Source organism: Lathamus discolor, chromosome 3 (assembly GCF_037157495.1).
Source record: "Lathamus discolor isolate bLatDis1 chromosome 3, bLatDis1.hap1, whole genome shotgun sequence".
Taxonomy (NCBI): domain Eukaryota; kingdom Metazoa; phylum Chordata; class Aves; order Psittaciformes; family Psittacidae; genus Lathamus; species Lathamus discolor.
The window spans coordinates 123,130,520-123,152,587 of record NC_088886.1 but is presented as its reverse complement, the minus strand read 5'-3'; the positions used below and the strand labels follow the sequence as shown (position 1 = coordinate 123,152,587).

Genomic DNA, 22,068 nt, shown 5'->3' with positions numbered 1-22,068 from the left:
GTTTACAATTCTGAGTACAGGATATTATTTCTGTGGATTTATTGAATGGCTACCACAGCATATGCTTGATTACTCTTACGTTAGGGGCAATGTGCACTTGGTTTTTAATACCAGCTCCATGTCTGTCTTACCTTACCTGACAAATGGGTTTACTTTGTTTTTCCCTCAGTCTGCTTTTTGTTTGGGGTTTTTGTTCACTAGTTTGCGAGGAGGTGTGAGCACTTAAGAAGTTTTTCTGTTTCCCCATGCAATGTCTTTGATTTCCATCATGTGTACAAATGGTTTGTGACATTATTTTGGAAATCCCATCCAGCTCAGCCCTGCAGTTCTTTATTTCTTTACAGTTGTCAAACCAGCGTTTCCATGAGGATAAAGCCAGCTTCTGTACTGGCCTCTCCAGCACCTTCCTGTGCCCAAACCAATGCGGGCTCATTGATTCTTTCCTCAGAGACACTCAGAGAAGATGCTGCATTGTGTGATTGTTCTTGCTATAAGTAAATTCAGTCCACAGAAAAGTGGGGCTACATCAGTTCATCTCCCGAAAGACCCACTAGCTTTCCTTTAAATGCTTCTCTAATTAGAAGAGATTTAATCTGATTCCCTTCCCACCTCAGTGATAATGGGTCTAAATGAAGCCCGCTTACTTGCTTTCTCTTACCTGCTGTTCAGCAGCCCTTCCTCTTGAATTTTTACCCACAGGAACCATATTTTTCATGTACTGGATCAGTAAAAAACGACTTGGTTTTCAAGGTGAGGAATGCGCTAGTACTGCAGTGTGCCTTCCCAGCCCTTCCCAGCTTCACAGCCTGAGTGGTGTAAAAAAGAAAATTAAAAGAAAAGCCCTGTAGAAAATACTGGGTTCAGGTGAATTTTGAATTTGGAGTGCAAAGGCAAAGAGAACTTAGAGCCCCTCTACTGCAGGTGTTCTCATATGCTTCCGTGGACCTGTGGTTTAGGCAGGCAGATCTCATCCTCCAGCAGGTTTCAGTGGTCGGGCAGAGCAGATACCACCACGAGCTGCATGGGAGCACCTCCAGAGTGCAAGATTTTGAGCAGAGAGACAAGAATGTCTGTCCAGAGCTGTAATAAAGCTGTATCGTTTGCTGATTGGGAATGGAGAATGGCCTTAACACATGCTACTGCACGTGCATATATGTCAAGCTCTCTTGATTTTCTGCTAGTTGATGTAAGAGTGTTTCTGCATTAGAAACTGAAGTTAGCTTGTGATTTGAGGAGGTGATTAGAGGTTTTAAGTGCCGGTGCTGGGTTGCTGTGGGAAGGCTGGATGTTCCAGGAGCAGGTTCTTTCAGATTTCTCAAGTCAGGCACAGGAAATTACTGTTAAGTTCACATCTGCTGCTAACCCTGTTGAGATCAAATTTGACTATGATGTAAAAACGAAGAAAGAAAATGGGTAAAGCAAAGCCCTGCACCTACATTAGAAGGCTCTGCCCCCAGATGTACTACTTGCATTGCTCCTCAATTGGAAGTCCACCTCTTGGCCCTGTCAGAAGCTTGTATGCTACCATAGCACCCAAATTATTCAACTAAATTAAATGGGATACACCTTCTCCCTTTTTTAGTCCTTAGTGACATATTGCCCTATAAATACTAGTGAGAACAGGCAGGACCCTTGGATTCTTGACACTTTACCACACCTTCATGCCACCAGTTTAATCCCTCTGTTGCAGCCTATCTGGAAAACTGTTTGTAAGGAGCCTGCACACTTCCTATCCTCATGTACAGTGCTCGGTACATTTCCTTTCCTTGCACTTTCAAATCTGGAAGATAGTGTTAACACTTAAAATAAATGTGTGATAGTGGGTGAGAAGAGGGAATGGGGAGAACAAGTTTTCCGTCTGTCAAATGAAGACATCAACCTCTGCTTTTATTTTTTTTTGGCATGTGTGCTTTAAATAGAATGACTGCATTGGGTGACTTCCAAGTGTTTGCTGTATTTGGCAACCCTTCTAGGTTGTAACAGATGAAGTTCTGCTATTCCATATGATGTGCTTCTTCCCGCTTTCCTGGTGACTCGTTGAAACTCCTTGGGAATTCAGCTTAGCATCCACATCTGTTCCATGGATGGATGTCCAAGGCTAACAAAATGCCTACTGGACTTGGAGTCAGCTCTGCCAAAAGCCATATGGTTGTGTTTTAGTTTCTTGCAAGCACAGTGCAGTAAAGAAAGGAGGTTGGGCCAAGGGAGAAGTGAGGGGAGGAGGGATGAACTTCAGATCAGTAAATGAAGGTAACTTTTTGTCATTTTGATTTAGAGTAGGAAGAGGAAAAGATCACAGAGAAGAGGAAACAGAAGCTTTGAGCATAAGTTACTTTATCCATTGTTTTGAACTACATGGTATTTCTCTCCTCTGTGTGGTGGTATTGACCACAACCTCAAAGCATGTTTGGTTTTGCCTACCTTTTCCAAAATGCATTAACAGTCTACATATTTGGATGCTTCCTTTGGCCTTACAAGATGTGCATCTTTGCTGAGAACCATGCTCAAAGCCCTTCTTGATGCCGCCCATTGAACAGCGTACAGCAGTGTGCAGTGGTGGCTCACTAGGGTGGAAGGGATGTTGAGCAGCTGCTGGTGCTTCTCTGTGCTGGTTTCTTACCAGCCATCTGCTGGCCCCTGTAAAATGGCAGTTTGCATTTTTAGTAGCCATTGGACTTCTCTGTGTCTGAAAGAATATGGTTGCTGTTTGTCAGATCATGTTCTGGTTTTCTTGAAGAGTGTGGTTCATGGAGAGATCTTACCTGCTGCAACGTTAGTGGGGGCTTGGAGAGAGGCTTTACCGAATTCCCCATCTTTGACACATCCAGCACCCATAAGGTGGGAAATACATCAACTGGTGTATCATGAAGGTATTAGGGAGGAATAAGAAGACTGAAGTCTCAAGTTTCTCTTGAAATGTCTTTTACTGAGGGTTCAAAAGTCACCATTTTGTAAAATCTAAATTACAAGCTCAAGATCATAAGCAGAAAAGGGAATCTGAAAGGTTTAAGTTTTTAGGAGCCTTTATGTTCTAGTGTAACATTTGGAAGTGCTTTCCAGTAAACTACAGCATGTAGATTAGAACAAGTGTTCTTGTTTTAGGGGTGCCTGATTTTTGTGTGCGTGTGTGTCTTTGGAATTCTTTTTAGATGTTGTCACCAGTTCTGACGTATTTGTGTAGAGCAGTGTTAACAAATCAACCAAGGCAGTCACCCCACGGTATAGGAGATTATCCAAGTTGTGTCAACAGGCAGGCTTGAAACCCGAAGGCTTTTCAGTATCAGGCAGATTGGACAGGCAAGTGGCAGGAGAGAAAAGGGGTCACTGAAATGGGCTGATGGACATGGCAGCAGCCTGACATCCTAGCCATCTCTGCTTCCTCCTCCTCCTTTTCTTTGTTGACCATTTTATCCCAGGCAAATGCTGAACAAATCAACCAATAGTCTGCACTATCTCCCACTGCAACACAGCTGCCGTCAGGACAGACTGCCATTTTACTGTGTAAAGAGTTTAAAGACGGTAAGATGGATTTGCAGAAGTGCCTCGGTTTCCCAGGAAATGTCCCTTTGACTTTCCGGTATTCTTAGTTACTGCATAAATTCTCAGTGTATTTATATACATGTGTCATTGCAGTGCTTTCAAAATCCTATTCTGAAGAAAAGAATGCTTTCAAATTCAAAGCACTGCACGTAAGCAATGAAATAGCATTTTAGTGAAGATGAAAGGGGTGTGCAGTGTTTATGCACAAATACTGTTTTCCCTGTCAGCTGAAAGAGTGGGAGCAGTTTATGAGTGTGGCTGTAAGCCTCCTAAGAGGGCATTTGTTCAGTACTGACTTAAAAGTAACACAGCCACTTGTTCATCGTTGTAAAATACTGGTAAACAACAGTAGCATGATCTGTAATTGGAGCAACTCATCTGTGTTCTGTTTTGTTCCTATCTAGAAATAATAGAATGAGCTTTATTGCCTTTGCTAGTGTTATACAGGCTTGACTGAAGCATGTCCATTCCTTTTTAACCTGGGTGTCAGCAAAAAAATAGTGTACCGAGTTCCTACTTCAGAGCAACCTCCTTATGCTGTGTTTGGAAAAAGCAGTTTGTTACACATATGCAGGCACTTTCCTTCTCAAAGCCTTACTTAGTATTGATATTTTGAGAGTAGTTTAGATTAATCATAGACAGTAGACATGCTGAGAGCACTCACATCTGAGTCCTGAATCAAGAGAGCATTTTGTTCCCCTTCTTTGGCTTCTCCCAAAATGTTTGAGTAAATCTACTGTATGCTTAAGCAAGAAATAAACTGGCCTTCTGTTTAATGCTGCAGTGGTACAGACAAGTGTCAGCCCAGCTCACACGCAAAGTTGTGGGGTTCTTGTGTACTGTGGGGTTCTTGTGTGCTGTGTCTTTAAAGCTCTTCTGGGGTTGCCCATTTGTGGTGTATAGGAGGAAGGTCTCCGGTAAGGCCAGCAGCGTTCAGCCTAACCTTAGACTGGACCTCTGTTCTTCACAGTGGAAAATGTATAGCCTGTTGGACTTGCTTCTCTTCCCCTCCCTTGATGGCTTGGCTCTAACACAGGCAATTCCCAGTCACTTCTAAATGCTCCCAGCAGCTTCCTTTCCAACTTCCAATCTCCTCCTGTTCACAACTGTGCAGCCTTTATTCCTGTGTCCAAATGTAGCTCGTATCTGTGGTAACAGCAGTAATAACCTACGTGATAATACCCATGAGGAGGTACAGCAGCAGGGAAATAGTTTGTCTGGTTTTTGGCTAGCGATCTCAAAATGCTCTTAAGGGACTGGCAATAGAGAAGAGCTCCCTGCACTGTGGTCCCTGTATGGTTTGTTGTGTAACTGTAAGTATATACTTAAACTGCTTGAAGTTAGAGGGATTTTAAACACGTGCTTACCTTCATGTGGCTGACACGTGGTCTACAGATGCCTTGTCCCACTCTTCGCCTAACTGGAGAACTTTTGTCTAGAATTATTCTTAATACAGATTTTCCACTAGTTCACCTTGTGTCTTGAGTTTGTCCCAGTATCTTATTCACTACTAATGTTTATGCTGTTTTTTCTTCCTGTGTCAAACAGGGTGTCCCCACTGTAAAAATGCCATTCCACATTTTACAACTGCTGCTGAAGTCTTTAAAGAAGATCGAAAGGTACTTGCTGTTAATTATTTCTGAGATACTTTAGAATGTTTTCCAGCATTTGTACTTCATAGGCTTTGCTTATTGATAAGGTGATAGGTTTGCAGATAAAATTGCTGTTACAGTAGTAGAAATGTATGTGCAGCTTAGCGATTGCTGGGTTACACTTTTAACCTATTCTGCTTTCTTTGATTTATTGTCTTTTCTGTATAATTATTTGTATAAGAATTCTTTTCTATGAAGTGAAACATTCTTTGTTATTGAAAGGTTAATAAAAGATAATTTACATCATCTCCATTCCCCTTCAACTTTTGCCAGCTGTGGAGAAACCATAAGTTGTGCGACAGTCCTGAAGACCTCAATCATATCATTAATCTTTGCTTGCGTAGCATAAGTATGATATGTTGGCTGACTTGAGTCCACGATGTTGGGCCCTTCTATGACCCTTGTGCTTCTGTCTTGAAAATACGTATGATGGCTGAAGCTCACCAGTTACTCTCCTTGCATCAGCTGAACTGTTTTAACTGAGTGCATGCGTATCTGGGGTTTAAAAATAAAAATCCAAACACCTCAGCCACTGGATTTAAGCAGATAACGAGCTACAGACCTGCTTATTGTCTTGGAGTGAGCTGTATTTCAGTCCGATCTCCAAATTTGTTCCAGCTTCACGATTGGTTTGTGTTCAAATGTGGCATGGAAAAAAATTTGGCAATTTAATAGGGAAATTGCTCTCTATAGCTTACTCAGGAGGGGAAGTGGAGAGGGAGGTGCTGAGCTCTTCTCTGCAGCCCTGGTATCCAGCAGCAGGATGAGTGGGAATGGTTTAAAGCTGCACCAGAGGAGGTTTAGGAAGCATTTGTTTACTGAAAGGGTGGTTAAACGCTGTAAGAGGCTTCCTGGAGAGGTGGTTGATGCCCCAAGGCTGTCAGTGCTTAAGAGGCATTTGGACTATGCCATTAACAACATGCTTTAACTTTTGGTCAGCTGAATTAGTAAGGCAGCTGGACTAGATGATTGTTGTAGGTTCCTTCCAACTGAAACAATGTTCTAGTCTACATTCTGTTCTAAATGAAGAGATAATTCTGTAACAGTTACACCCCTATTAATCTGCCTGCTACCATAACAGAAGAATGTGTCATGTTTGTTTGGTTTTTTTCTTTTTCCTATTATCTTTTCTGTAACTCGCAGAAGATGCATCAGATTGTAAGGAAATAATTCTTTTATCATTGACTGCATAAAATTGGAAGTCCATCACTTATGCCCTCTGGCACATAAAAGATTCAGAGGCATTCAGCTCTTGGTTGTCTTACTGCTATAAATTTGCAAAGATGCCTTTGAGTTACTTGTTTGTTTCCAAGATCTTTGAGAAAGTATCTTTGTTTTCCTGCTTTTCTGGTCGTTCCCAATGAAGCCTCTCTTTCTTAAACTCATTAATATTTCAGTCAGAGGAGGCGAAGCAAATGTACCAAACAATGTGCAACTTGCTTATTAGAGCCCCAGGATGTATTAACAAGCAATCTGAATCATGGCACAGTTTATTGGACATGGTGGTGGTGGTAAACAAAGGCTTGTGAAGGTTTCAGTTCAGACTGCAGGTTACGAAGGGACTCCAAGAGCAGAGCAGTGATTGACAGTTGCAACTCTTGACTTCAGTTTAAGGCTGAAGTAAGGAGATATAAAATGTAATGAGTTGGAACAGGAGAGCCAGCAGGGAATATTAAGGCTGGTACAGTTTTAAAGAGGTGTGTGCAGTTAGGGAAAACAGTGTTATTCCACCCCAGTGACTTATGAAAGTGCCAGGGATTGATCATCTGGGGAGCACTATTTTAATTGTGTACAGCCATAACCTGCCAGGGTGCTTCTTGCTGTCAGTTTGTGCCATTATGGAAAAGAAAATGAACCCGTTTAAGACTGCAGAAGAGCACATGGCTGTTCTCACAAGCAGCACTGGGCATATTCCCACATTTCAAACTGGACTGATCCTTCAGACTAATTCATAGTTCTGTAGAGTTTCAAACTTCCTTAAAATTATTGCTTAAGAGGAAAGAGATATTTCTTCTTCCAAAAGCAGGGAAAGGTTCCTAATTTTCATTTTTAGTCATGATGTTTTGGGTTGTCCATTTTTTTTTCTCTGGAGAAAGGTTTGTTCACTTTAATAGAATATGGTAGCATTTAAACTGTATCTTCTTTTCTGTAGGGGTGGTCCTTTAATTAAGCATTCAATTCTGCAGAAGCCAAAGAACAAGCAAAAAGCATTCCAGCCTGGAACTGGTTATAAATGGTTATCTTGAAAGGTATCCTTTAGGAGACTTTTGAGTCTTTACATTGGAATTTTGAAGATGAGCAGAGCTTGAAGCTGTTAAATACGTGTCTTTGACTCTACAGGTTCACTGCAAGGGGGTGGTTTTGGCACAGAAGCCTCCTCCCACCTTGGGCTGTGTGTAATGCTGTGCACTTTTTCATCATCTGCACAGCTGGAGTTGGAGTTTAGAAACACAGTGCTCAGAACATTGGCCCCAAATGTCAGTTCTTGTTGGCCACATCACTGCTGGTTGTTTTAGCAGAAATCCCAAGCCTGCTTCCTTGCCTAGGGCAGTCGTGTGACTATAGCAAAACATGGCTCTGGGTGTAACCCAGAAACCAGAGCCCCTGTGTCATTCCATGTGCCTGGAGAAATAAGTAAGACCAGATCGTTGGAGAAGCTAGTCCAGTGAAGCAGTTAGGATATTGCTTTCAGTTATTTAAAAAAGAAAAAAAGAACAAGGGAGAAAAGACCCATCTGGAACATCCTTGCCTTGGAGCACTGTGGTCTTTGCACACAGCTGCCAGAGGAAAGCCTTTGGCCTGTGCTCCACAGCTCAAGTTTTGGCAATGACCAGTGTACGTCAGAAAATGCAAATGTGAGGATCGTCACTCTGCTGAACAGATTGAAGAGCAGGAAGGTATGTTCACTGACTGCTTCAGAGACTCTTGAAAGGGAACCAGCTAAAACTTAAAAAAACCCCTGCATTCTGCCTTTTGGCTGATCCTAAAGTTCAGCTTGAAAGAACTGATTTGTGATGCTCCAGCTTGGATTTGCTGAGGGAAACCTCTTGACTTCTCAAGGCCTCTCAGAAACAAATCTCTAAAACTCCCCACAGAGGGGCTGCTGTTTGACCAGTCTTCTCTGTTTTCTCAGAAGACTGTTCCTGTACAAATGCACTGACCCAAATCAGAGCACTGCAGCTGGGTTCTAGTGAATTTGTACAGAAACAGCTGTGGCAGAGATTGCTGGCAAGGGTGCAGCTGATGGGGTGAGTTGGGGAGCTGCAAGGCAGCAGTGAAACTGTTGAGTCCTCAATGTGTATTGCAAAACCCAGGTTGAACTGTGGTTGAAAATCATCATACCAAGCAAATCAGTGTACAGAGTTATCCAAATGAGTTAAAATTTTAGTTTGGCCAAAAATTTGATCCCTATTTGCTTAAAAAAAGCATGTGTTGAGTTTCTTTTAATTAGGCTCATTAAATATGGTGATGTTAGCACTGTACATTATGGTGCCTACTAATGGATCTTCCCTTTGCAAGTAGGCCTGCTTTGAGAACAGTTGATGAATTGCAGCTATGATAATGCTGCTGTGGCACATCAGAGCAGCTAATAATGGATCTTCCATTTGCAAGGCCTTTCACATTGAGAACAGTAGCTGCATTGCAACAAGCTTTAGCAAGCCAGCTCATAAGTGCATTAGGGTCCAGAACAAGTAATATAAATAGAAACCTATGGAGTAATCATGGAGAAGAATGTGCATTTGTCTTATTCATAGGTACTTTTAAGACATTTGGCAACAACAGGCTTTTTTTTTTTTTTTTTTTCCTAATAATCAGGTACTTGTCATCTGGAATTGACTATACTGTAAAAATGTTGCTTGAAAGCATTCTTTTCTGTGCTGCGATTTTAACTTTTTTAAGCTAATCATGTATCATTCTTCTCAAATCAATATTCAGTTAGTTATTCACTTCCATTTTCATAACAAAAGTCAATGTTAGCTCCAGCAGAGATTTATTTCCTTGAATCAATAAACCAGTGTGTGCAGTACATATTTTAACAGGAGAGTAACTAGGATCACAGGGGGATTTTTTACTATATCATCATATGGTGACTGGGAGAGAAACTGTTAACATGAAGAAGGTTTAGGAATGGAAAGGAGGAGTTACCTTGGAAGGTCAAGGGATCCCACTTTCAATTTTCTGCACATCTATTTGAACCGCTGGATGTAATTGTGTTTCTTACCTGCAAGATCCCTCCAGAGCAAGAAGTTGTTTCATAATTCTGTTGGAAGGTAACTGTGATTCCCGATGTATGATTAGATGACACTGCAAGTTGTTCTTTTTCCTTCTCACATTTTCGCAGCAAAAAAACTCAGGCATCATCTGTCTGTTACAGTTGAGGCACACAGAGATCAATGGTCATATTTTCAGCATAGCTCCACTTCTACTTAAGCATCTAAATGAAAAGTTCTGATTTTTGCAACAGCTTGGTGTTTTTAATCAGACCACTTCATCTGAACAATATGCCATGCGCTGTTTCCTTTCTTAAGAGCTCTTCAGAGCTGGTCATACATTGCTTACATTCTAATGCATGCAGAGTGAAGTTTGCAACTCCATAGTTAAGCTCCCTCTTCTTTGGTAAAACCAGGAAATGTTGGTGTGAGACTTCCCTTTTCAGATAAAGGTATTTTCCAGTTCCAGATGTTGGTAGTTGTGATAAACTATACCAACTGGGGAGAAATGAGTACTAATCTGTTTTTTTGTTTGTTTGTTTGTTTGTTTATTTTTATTATTCTAATGTATACTTGTTATGTATACTAACCTGGTATTCTAATTATTGTCAGCTGCATTCCAGTTATGAAGAGCTACCAATACAGTTAGAAAGCTGGATGTACTCCAGGTAACTTTCTCTGGAGTCCACAGTCTCTGATTGACTGTCTTTTCATTTGATAGCTATTCTATGCCTGGTACAGCTACTGAACAGGATGGTGATAAACCTGAAGAGCCTCTGGAGAGAGAACTTGTATATAATGATGTATTGTCAATATGTAAGGGAGTGCTGATTTGTGTTATGGAGAATCCATAACCCCATGGAGTTTTCTGCATGTTGCAGATATAGCACTTACATTTTTTTTTCTTCCTGAATTGTTTTTTTCAGTGGGTTTTTCCCTCTGGTTAGAGGAAAGTTTGGAAAACTGAAGGCATTACATTTTGGCCCTAATGATCAAAATCTCTATAAATCAATCTTGTCTTCTGAAAGCTGCCATGCTGGGGTTTTCCATAGTGGATATACACACACACATTTCAGCCCAGCCTTAGGAGAGTTTCTTGTTCTCACAGATTTTTAAAGGTGGTAATGATTGGACTTGGTGATCTTAAAGGTCTTTTCCAACCTGGTTGATTCTATGATTGTTTCCCTTTTGATGAGGGGAATTCATGAAGGTGATGCTAAGTGTCTTGGCTTAGGGGTATATATCAGGGATGTTTTATGTTTAATTCTGCTTGAATAGTGTTTTTACAAGACAAAGCATATAGGTCTTGCTAACCTATGCTTTCCCATGAACTTCCAGGTAACTTGGAATACTGATAGTTGAATATGAATATAATTTCTGAGAGTAATATTCTCTACAAGTCTTTAACTACATTTTGGTAGAGGTTTTTTGGGTTGTTATTTTTTCTGACTTGATTTCCTGCTTTAGTGATGCAGAAAACGTGATCATTGTGAAGAAGATTGAGAATGAGAGGAAAACCTCCCTGCAATGTATCACTGCTCCCCTAAGCCAGGACTCAAGTGAAACCAGTCTTCTTGTGGGCTACATCTTTTTATGTGCATCCTTTCAGTATAGTCATGAATTAATTCACCCTAACTGAAAACTGCTGGAGGACCCTCCTCTACCAGAAATTTATTTTAACATTTGTGGTCCATGAAAATGCAAACAAAATAAAGAAAAGGGCATTGGAGCTGTTCATTGAAATTCTGGTATTTCTTGGAGTTCAGCTGTCTGAAGCTGATAGAATTGAGATTAGAATTGGTCCTCAGTCCAGAAGTGCATTTTGCTACAAGTGTTTTTCAGCATTACTTTTCTCATCTTGCAGTGCACTACATTTGATCTTCTGCTGTGAGACAGGCAAGACAATTAGGACCATGGTAATGAGTGCATAGAGACGGTAGCAACCTCTACATTTAGGCTGCCTTAACATTTCCACTCTAAAGTAATCACTCAAGCTCTCCTAAGTACTCTTACTCAGCTACTGTTGGCAGCAGGCATTTGAAATGCATCTTCAGATACAGTCTTGGGAGTTAGATGTCTATGAAATTTTGCTCACGTCTGTATGAGTTACAAGGCTTTTGAAAACTGCTGGCTGTAAGAATCTGCCTTCTGAAGAACTGGGCTCAAAAATGACATTTGCAGGAGCAGTGGGTGGCATGTCCATGGGGCTGTGTGGGAGCTTGCATTGGGAGCATTTCAGAGAATGACAGACCATGGACACATCCTCCAAACACTACTCCAGTTGTACATGTCCCTTACTATTGACCTATTAGATTAGGAGCAGCATTAGGCTAATGTGACTGCTGTGGCCAGACTTAGACTGGGATCTTTGTGCATTACTTCAGTGTACAACAAATGCACAGGTTAGATTTCCATGTGCTCTAGAGGAGAGCTGTATCTCAAGCGGACTACTGAGCATTTTTTTTCAGAAGCCACCTCCGTATAGTTCATCAGTCATCTGTTTTGAGTCAAGAAGATGAGCTAAACGACGTTAACAGAGGCTTACAGCATTTCATTCTTCCACTGCACCTTCTCCTTACTGGGGTCTATTTCCACAAAAGCCTTTTGTAAATGAAATTGGGTTCTTTACTCCAACCAAAGCCAGTCTAGATGTTTGCAGAGTGGTACATATAAAGAAGGCTTCTCTTCCTTCCAGTGTTCTAATTTTCTTAATATCCAAGATGCTGTCTAAGAACAGATGGGTCATCAGTCACAACAGTTTCATGCCTCAGACCAGCCAGTAAGATCTGGATGAGTGCACATATACCTTCCCCTTTTCTGGCTGTAATCTCTCCCTGTGTGATATTTAAAGCAGTGATAAACAGTTTTATTTATGCTTCCTGTTTTCAGGGAACCAGGACTTACAGTATTCTTTCCACGTTAATACTGTGACATGAAATAATTCTTCTCTCCATTGTAAGCTTTCGTTTACACAGAAAGTAGACAACAGGGTTCTAAATACTGGCTGGCTGCTAAGGTCAGGAAGGTATAAATACTTAGATGAAGCTCTTTGGCAGTGTATTATTCCTCACCTTTTGTTTTAACTGGCCCTGAATGAGTAGGAGTCTTTATGTTTAGAGAAAGGAAAAAAACAATTGTGATCATGCATGTTTTCTGCAGCTCTTGAGAGTCCTGTTTCTGTAATAGCCTTATTAATGTTTAAAATGGGAAAAGAGAAACCAAATGTTTCAGGTAAGAACACTGCTCACTTTATATAGTGCTTTCCATCTGAAGATAGACCTAAGCAAGATCTTACTGAGTATTGTCTCATCAGACTTTCAAAGCCAAAACAAAGCAAGTAAATTAATTGAAGTTGGCTTTCCTAGTTTCTTTAATTACTGCTAGGATAATGTGATCAGGTTTTCTTGTTTTGATAGTGTCACCATGAAACTGGAGGGCATTGTGGAATATTAAGTGATCTTTTAATTATGGAAGAGCAGTTTAACTGCAACTCTAAAGTCATGCAAGCAAAAGGTATTTTGATCAGATTGTTTGAAGGAGGCTCCTGGAAGGGAAATTTCCAGTTAAGATGTGGCTGTTACAAAATTAGCACTTGATACATTGTAATTCACAATTGCAAAAAAAGAAAAATCGTTCCTCTAATTGCTTTGCATTTTACATAGCTTGTACTTCAGCCTTCTTGCTCTTCAGTGTGAAGGCAAGCCTGCGTGAGCAGTGTACGTTTAGAGCCAGAACTGCCGCTCGCAGGAACAGTCAGTGTGAAATCACATCAGAGGGCTCGGTTACTTTAAGTAGAAGTTTGTGAGTTGCATTTTGTTTCAACATCTGAAATGTTAAGTGGGGCTCCTCCACCATACTTCACAGATTCAGGTTTCAAATGTCAAATGTTCTGAGCTAGGGTTAGCCTGAGCTGATGCTCTGGAGCTATGAGGTTGTGCTTCCTCGCTCTGCCTATGCTGGGGCGGACAGGGACACAAAGGGTGTTGCTCTGTTGCTGAACAGGCTGAGAGCACTGGCAGGCTGTTTCCTACTCAGGGTTTGTTTGTGTGACAGTAGCATCTAGAGGTTTTAAAAGGAATTAAAGCCCACTTTGCTAATGGCTGCATATAACATACATTCCCTACCTTAAAGGATAGACTGAAAAAAGACAGGAAACTGAAACTGCAAGCAAGCAGCCTTCTTTATTTGCATTACTTGATGGACAGTGCGCTGGCCTCTCACACATCCTCATTTGACCTTGGGAGAACTGAATGGAGTTTACAAAAGCTATTTGGGGTGGAAGTCAATAATCTGTTAATAGCTTGCATAAGTGACCAGCCACATTTGTCCAAGAACAGAAGAGGTAACTTCCAAGCACTAGTTATGCCACAGGAAGGAGGTTGGGTTAGGTGGGTCATTACCATTATCAAAGTCACCCTGACGCTGTTCATCACTTAAAACCAAAGTGCAGGAAAAATACTGCAGTACAACAGAGCTGTGACTGCCGTGCTTGGATTTGGTTTAACTAACACCGCCTCCGGAGTCAACGGGGGAGGCAGGAAGGTGATTTTCTGCTCTGAGTTGAACACACCTTGCAGCCGTGTAGACCAGGTGCTTTGCAAGTGGCACAGCATTTCTGTGGGAGGGAGCAGGTTCTGCTCTTCCATTTGTGTGGCTTGACCTGATGACCACACTCTGACCTTCTTCCAGAGCTGAGCTGTTACAGAACAGCAGAAGACGTGGGTCTCTTGTAATGTTAAGTCTGAGCTGCAGCAGCATAACCATGGAGTAGAATCTTGCTTTATCTTTTCCTGCCTCATGCTGATTTCTTGCATTTCAGATCGCGTATGGTGCAGTGGACTGTGCCAAAGGACAGAATCACGACCTGTGTAAGCAGGAGGGGGTTGATGGCTATCCCACTTTCAACTACTACAACTATGGGAAATTTGTGGAAAAATATACTGGAGAAAGAGGGGTAAGTGAAAGCAAGAGTCATCAGCTGATACAGGGAGGAAGGCCTCCTCTGCCTGTACTGCCTTGCAAATGAAAACTGCGGAGTGACTTTTTACCATGCTGGAAGGATGTTTAACTGCTCCAGTTGCAGTCTTACATGAATGAATCATTGTGTAGCACACCCCTGTACATCTTTGCATTAGGAACATACTTGGTCTATTTTTAGGGACGTGAGAAGAGGAAGGAGGAATAGATTTGCTAATGCTTTGTTGTATATTTTATTCTTTAAGCTGATGTCTGCAAGTGAATTTGGACTGAGTGAAAGTGAAGGGTTTATTGCATGGGCTGCTGCTAGGTACAGAAATGCCAGGAAATACAGAACTTTTTCTCCCATCAGTGCTGGATCTGGATTGCACATATACTGCAGACGTGTTACAGATCCACCAGGCTGCCAAATGGTGACAGACCATTGGTTTTATAGCAGGAACAAAGCTGTCCTTTGGAGATTGAGAGAAACTAAATGTCTCATTTGCCCTGAATCAGACTCACTCCTGGAGCTCAGGATGGCAAGAGAAATTGTGCCATCTAGCCCATAGGCTGAAGTTTCATTCTTTTCTCCTGCTGTGGCCACCTGATTATATGCTCTGAGTACAAGGGACAGAAATGGCATAATGCTTTCTGTGGTTGTAAAGTGCCTGAAAGTAAGGGAGCAATCCAATTATTTGTGTGTGGTTTTTGTCATAACCTCCTAGAGGGAGGTTACTCCTCAGCAGTGATTGATCGCCTGGAGAATCTAGGATCTGCAAGAAAAACTTGGGTCTTCAAGCCATCCAGTCATTTTGATAAAAGAGCCTGAAAGATACTGCTGCTATTACAGCTCACCAAATTATAGAGCAGCATGAAGAAAAAAGCCAAATTCTGAGGTTCTTTGTCAGGCAGAATCTTAGAGAAGTCTTAATGGAGCTTTGTCTCCCAGTTTTCTCCAGCAGTACGACCCCAGTAATTACCATTTTACGGTGCTGATCGAGGCATTGTTATGGATACTATGTTTAGTTCCGATTGTGGATCTTTTCTTAAAAGTAAAGATGGGTGCAGTAGTCAACAATTAAGTGAAAATTCAGTGTCGGTTTTTGTATTTCTAACCCATACTTGTAGACATTAATATGAGAGGAAGGATCTGTGGTGGCTGATAAAAAGAATTTAGCAAGATCAGAGTGCTCTGAGGGCACCAGCAGTTGGGGGATGATTACCTCTATGCTGGAAAGCGGACTGACTCATTCCCTATGCACGGCCTTTCTTGGATAGAATTAAATTACCCAACAGGAACATCATAATCTCTCTGCTACCGGCAACTGTGTTCCCCCTTCACTTCTCCTGGGACCTTAGGTCTTCTGCTTGTGCAGCATCAAATTAGGTTCTATCTCCTATCATGTTAATGCCGGAGGCAGTTCTTGGCACAATGCCTTCCATGGAGATTCCATGTCCACAAATCTGCTTCAGTAACAGGGGACTGCACTACTAAAGGACTTCCCACAGCATGACAACACCTTTTGAATCACCATGGCCAACCACCTCCTGCACTGCCAGAGAAATCTCAGGAGAGAGCAGTGAGAGCCAGGGGACCTGCTTTCTGTTCCTGATTCTGGCACCAATGAGCATTTAGTTCAGTGTGATCCAGCTGGTGAATTGTCATTTCACAATGGGAGGGAAGAGAAGCAATGTCAGCAGCCATAGGAGTAACATGACAGCAGGAACCATGGCCAGTTGAGCAGGATCTCTCAGCTCCTTGCCACCTCACGCTGGAGGACTGGCTGTGGGGAAGAGCATGACTCCCACCGGTGGCCTGTAAGAGGTCTTCCACACCTCCAAGGGAATTGCAGTTCCAGAGTAGAGATTTTAGGGCATTTCACCCCAAGCAATTCAAGCAAGGAAGAGTTAGGACATTCTCTGACTTGAATAGCCTTCCAGGCACACAGCTTTGGAAACTGCGGTCCTTTCATGGGCACCATTGATTGCCAGATGTCTCCAAATGAGGTAGAGCCCAAACTTGTCACTTCATTATTTTTTTCTCAGTGAAAAAAATAGTGAATAGTTTTAGAAGAGTGTTTTGTTGTTCAGCCTTCTCAAAAGCCTCCCAGCTTTGAGGTTTTATTTTGGTTTAGTTTTATTGTTCCCCAACTTTATTGTTCCCCAATTTAAACTTCGAGTTCTGTTTGTTGTTCTCCACCTATTTGTATTTTTCCTTTTTATCACCAGTTTCGAGTGGTGTCTTTTGGGATGGCTTAAAAATAAAGATGGTCAAGTGTTACTTGCCCAGACAACTATAGTGTTGGTGTGCTACTAGATAGTGTGTTCAGACAGTTGTTCACACCTCCACCTATCTGAGCCTTTTGAAATGCCTATGAGTTGTGTTTAGAGCTTTCCCTGGAAAAGGAAATTGCCGGCACCCAACAGCCTTAGATAATAAGAAATTGTAAGTTGTTGAAATGCAGAGGTTGGCATCTAGGCATCCAGGTTTGAAATTGCTTGGCAGTAATACTGATAGTAACTTGGAAAAATGCAACTCCCGTCATCTGAACATGTGGAAAAGGATGAAGATCATAAGCAAAACTGTTAAGGGATGAGGAACAGTGGCAAATGTGTGTGTATAGCCAACAAATGATCACCAACTGCTTTCAGAATGACACATGCAGCATACAAATGCAGCTTGAAAATGTCTTTTGAGTGTTTTCAATAAGAAGGAATGAATTGCACTTCTAGGGACAGATTTTACCTTGTCCTGTGAGTTTTAGGGCCTTTTTGTTTGTGCCCCATCTCTTCAAAGTTTCAGATGTGGAATTTGCATGGATATTTTCCCCTTGCATTGCAGTGGAGGAGCACTGGACCAGAGCATTGCATGATGAGGCAATGCAGAAGCAGTAACTGCTTCTTAGTTTATATTCTGTCTTGGGATACAGAATCTAAAACTGTTCTTGACGTATTGTTTTGGTTCGTTTGTAAAAATATGACCCTTATTTTTCTTTCTTCAAAACCAGGAGTCTGGATTCACCACTTTCATGCGAACCCTGAGAGAAAGAGACCATGAAAGAGTAGGAAAGAAGAAGGATGAATTGTAGTTTCTGCCTCAAAAGAAGCTTTCCGCTGCACTGTGAATGGTTCCAGGTCTTTTGTTAATGCACCTGAGACTTCACATATTCTCAAGACAGAGACTTTTTTTTATAAACAGCCATGGCCATTTTGTACAATTTTGAAATAAAGTGAAACCACTTGATTTTTAAAAGAAAAATAAATTAGAATGTTGCCATAATGTTTTAAAGAAAACTTGGCATTTTCTCTCATTTTTGGGAGACTATGCCCACTGACACTCCTATGCAATATTTTTGTAGTCTGTAGTGTGTCTGTAGGTGATGTTGTTTGATAGGGTGAATTTCTTTTTAAAGGTATTGCTGTACATGTGAAAAACAAAGGGAAGGGGCATGGGTTTTTTTGGTTTGGGTTGTTCTTTGGGGTTTGGGGCGGGGGGGTGGTGTTTTTTAAACCAGTGAAGGAAAATGGGACTTGTAAGACACAGATTTATCCAAATGCAGTTTTACGTTCTTCTGAAATAGTTACGTGTTCTTCAGTGAGATTTGGGGAAACAATTTTAAGGTGCTCAGGGATAAATAAGGTATCTGAGTTAATGAAGACATTAACATGGACCAGTCCAGACCTGTTCATTTCATTTAAATCTCTCTGGTCTTTGAATCAGGACTGTTTACGTACCTTTATCGAATGTATTGAGTAAATTAAGCCAAGTATCAAAAAACAGCAGGGCATGGGTAGAAGTAAAGTAAATCCTCCTTTTTTTGGCATCAACATTGTCAAATGTATCTGTAAGTTATGGCAGGAGTGATTATCTTACAGGGGTATACAGTTGCCCTTATGGGGTATGCAGTCTTCTGTCACATTGGGCCACATAAAATATGTGTTGGAAAGTGTTATGTTCAACTGTCTTGATAAATGCATAATGCTTCTGATAATGCAGTAATGTATATTTTACGTGTTTACATTTCAAAGGTTTATCTGCAGTTGTATGTGGGATTTTTCCATTTTGCTCTTTAAGGAATTGCATAAACAATCTCTGACAAAATCATCACTGTAAAAGCTGTATTAGCAGCAGCTGAAATCCCTTTCACTCCTGATGCTTTAAAAAAGAAAACATTGATCTGGAGGTACTTATGTCTTCATAGGAGGGGAAAGGGAGGGCAGGAAGTTGTGATTCACTTTGAACTAAAAATAAATGTTAAAGAAGACAAGTATTTTTATCATTAATCAGCCTTGTTCAGCTTCTTCCCCACAGTGAATGACCATAGCTGGTGGTGGTTTAGGAAGAGCCAGCACACATGCAGGATGGGCACCCAGCATCCCTTTGCTGGGGACAGCCAGTGACCAGGAGTGTGGGGCACTATGGTGGGGTGCTTGGCGGTGCCTTGGAACTCGGCAGGCAGATAGAACAGCTTTTTACAGCGAATGACTGTGTCGGGGGTCTGAAATCTTCCTCCTCAGTCTGCCCATCTCATTTTGTTTTGCTAGCTTGGATCCCCGGTGAAGGCTGTGTTAATGGAAACTCAGTGCTGTGCTGCTCAAAAGGTGAATGGCATTTTATCTCCTTCCTGGGTTTTTTTCCCTCTTTTTTCTCTCGCCCAATTAATGGCACTGTATGTTTGGCACTTGTTAAGCTGCTGAAGCCATTAGTGTGTAATCCGGAATACCGGTAGCCTGATTGGCCTTGTATGGTAGCCAGCATGTTAACCATGACATCAATTTGAACGGCAATGGAGCTGTGCCAAGTATTTTCTCTTATTAGGCACCTGATGAGTCTCTTCACTCAAAAATCAGCTGCCTGGTAGTACATAATATCCTAGTGTGAAAGTAGCTTCATTTATTAAGTCTCTTACTGTGGGTTTGTTGGTTTTTTTTCCTGTTAACATAGTTACTTCACGTTGTGTTTAGTACCTTTGCATAAGATCTCGGTAATTCTTTCTTTCAAGCCATCCTCACATTAGTGGCAAGCATTCTGCCCTGCATTTAGGAAATAATACATACTGATGCCATTTGGTTTCAAACAGGAATTCTTTTGCTTACCAACAATCAAGTATGATCACTCCAGGACTTATTGCCTTTTTTTTTTCTTTCTATCTCAGAGTCAAAGCAGCTGCCATTAAAGAAGTACAGTCTCCAGTAATGCTCGAGCATTTCTGTGCATGGGCTGAGCCCATGGTTGTGCTAACTGCTGAGAAATGTAGACTTCAAAAAAAGAAAGAAGAAAACCAAATCATAGCTTGCCAATGGTGACATCACTTGGTCAGGATGATTCTGAATTATAGGCTGTAGTAAATGTTTAGGATAGGACAATTGCACACTGTGCTTCAGACCAGTAATTCCTTACAGCTGGTTACACCATAATAAAATTAAAATTAAGGATTCTAGCTTTCCCTTCAGTCTTTTGTCAGTTACTTCTTGGACTTGGGCATTCATTTTTTCTTGGCTAATCATGTGTTAATGCACAAATATAAAATATTTTAGAATAATTTACCTTCTGTTACAGGGTCATCTGGTTTATGGTCTGAATGGTTTTTGAAAATACAGTTTTGAACACCATAAACAATTACATGAAATGGCTGACACAAGCCTTAGTTACTGTGAACTAGAGTGTACCATGAGCTTGGAGCTTTGCTTCCAAGCCCTTTTAATTAGTAGACCAGGTCTGGATCCCAATTACGCTCTTGTTAATTCTGTTGCTTCCCATAAAGCAAAAGTTTGTGCTTGTATTTGCCGTTGAAGTCAGGCTAGGTTCATATCTGCATCAGTCAAGTCGAAATTTAAATACATCCTTTTTTTTCCTACAAACTCTGAGTGAAAAGTGTCCTATTGTAAGAGCTCTTATTTTGTGTAATTAAACAGTTGGTCATTTCACACATTTCCAGCATGTCGCAATAGATGCGTAGCCCAGGTGTTCATAATCACATAGGAATTTATGCCATGGTTTAAAAGTGAGTAATCTGGCCTTTCAAATAATGAATCACTTACCAGCAAGAAACTTAATTGCTCATAAGAAGTGTTTTGCAGTGAATCAGAGATTCTGCTCTTGCAGTTACGGGTTTGGTCTTTCAGCCGTTTTAAGATGTGATCCAAAGGTCTTGGACATCTGCTACACAGTTAACCCTAAGAAGATTAAATCTTGTTGAGGAAGAGTAAAACGTGTACACTGCAGAGAGGCTGAGCAAGTGTTCTTCCGTGTTGGCTTAAACAAGATATAAATAGACTACAGGTCTATGATAGTCCCATTGTATATCTGGACCAAGAGACAAAGTGTTGCAGGATGAAGCACTTCGTGGCGACTGGGTAGGAAATGATTTTCCCATCTAATGAAAGAGCCTGAGATGTTGGATTTGTTTCACCCGCCAAAACGAGGGAAAGGGGAGCCTGGACAAGATCAGGTATCAGAGACACAGGCTGGAGTCCCAGGATGAGCATAAGCTTGTATCTCAGGCACCTGCAACCCAAGAGAACAATTTATCTTCTGTTGTAAAGGAATTACCCGTCTGTGACCCGAAAACTACGTCCTTGTTTGTTCGAACTAGAGCAACTCCTGCAGGAGAGACTGGAAGAGACTTGCTTTCCAATCTGAATCAGAAAAGGCAACCTTACAAATCTGCATTCTCTCTTTCCTCCCCCTGTAAAATTGCATTCTGGATCTGATATCTCCGTTGGCCCCCAAGCCCCTCCTAACTGGTTGTAGTTGGTGAAACAGCCTTGGGAATTTTTCTGAACTCCCACACAGACCAAATTAGCTCCCCAAATCCTGCTGACTTCAAATTCTCTCAACAGTCATCCACAAAGATGGACTCATATTAATGGTGGAAAAGAAGCAAGAGTGGGTAAGGGGTCTGTTTTTACAGCATTTAATTTTGGAGTATAAAAGCAGATGCAACTCTCATCATGAGTAAGCTTGAAGGGAATGTTTCCATCAGAGTTCCATTTCAGATGGAATTGCTTCATGAGTGCTTTTGATTTTAGACTCTAACTGCTTTTCAAAGAAAAAGTTAAGACCTGGCGACTTAGCCCACAGGTGTTTTCTGTCTCTTTTCCTTTTTAAAAAATAAAAAAAAGGCAAAATCCCTCTCCAGATCCTTGATAGTGCTGTGTTATGAGAAAAAAAATGTTGCCTATATGAATTTCCTAGAATAATACTAAAGCCCTGCCAGCTGCATTTTACAAAGTATGAAACAAGCCATTCACTTAAAATGACACTCGGGGGGCACGGACTGTTGTCCACGTGCACTTCATTTTAATTTAATAGGCTTACTTTAGTGTGATTTGGTCCGCAATACTATCCTGGGATTGCAGGAGTAAATTCTGAAAGCTGAGGCAGGGGGAAATCAGCTTTTATCAGCAGGTGCTGAGTGTCAGGGCCAAACACTGGCATTTCCTTTGCTTTTGGCAGGCCAGCATCACTGAGCATTCCATGGCTCTGCTAGAGCTGCGGGTGTGCAGCCCTTTGGCTAACCCGCTTATATACATAACTGCTTGTGCTGGAACTGATTGGAAACCAAATTTTCTCTCATTATTTTCTTTGGCTGCTCATGAGAAGATGTTCTGCTTTCTCTGTGCATCCTGCTTTTATTTACCAATTAAGGAAGGAGAGTACCTGGCTGTTTCTACAAAGGTAGTAACTCCAAATACCATTTTAT

At 41.3% G+C, this 22,068-nt stretch overlaps 1 protein-coding gene across 1 annotated transcript in view; it reads left to right on the top strand.

Annotated features, from left to right (window-relative positions):
* PDIA5 (protein disulfide isomerase family A member 5) overlaps nucleotides 1-18,630 on the top strand; it is a 100,724-nt gene extending 82,094 nt beyond the window's left edge. Inside the window, exons 15-17 of the mRNA XM_065671439.1 lie at nucleotides 5,089-5,159; nucleotides 14,223-14,357; nucleotides 17,371-18,630. Coding sequence (XP_065527511.1) covers nucleotides 5,089-5,159; nucleotides 14,223-14,357; nucleotides 17,371-17,451 — 287 coding nt within the window. The 3' untranslated portion in view covers nucleotides 17,452-18,630. The remainder of the gene's footprint in view (nucleotides 1-5,088; nucleotides 5,160-14,222; nucleotides 14,358-17,370) is intronic.
* Nucleotides 18,631-22,068: the final 3,438 nt, after the last annotated feature.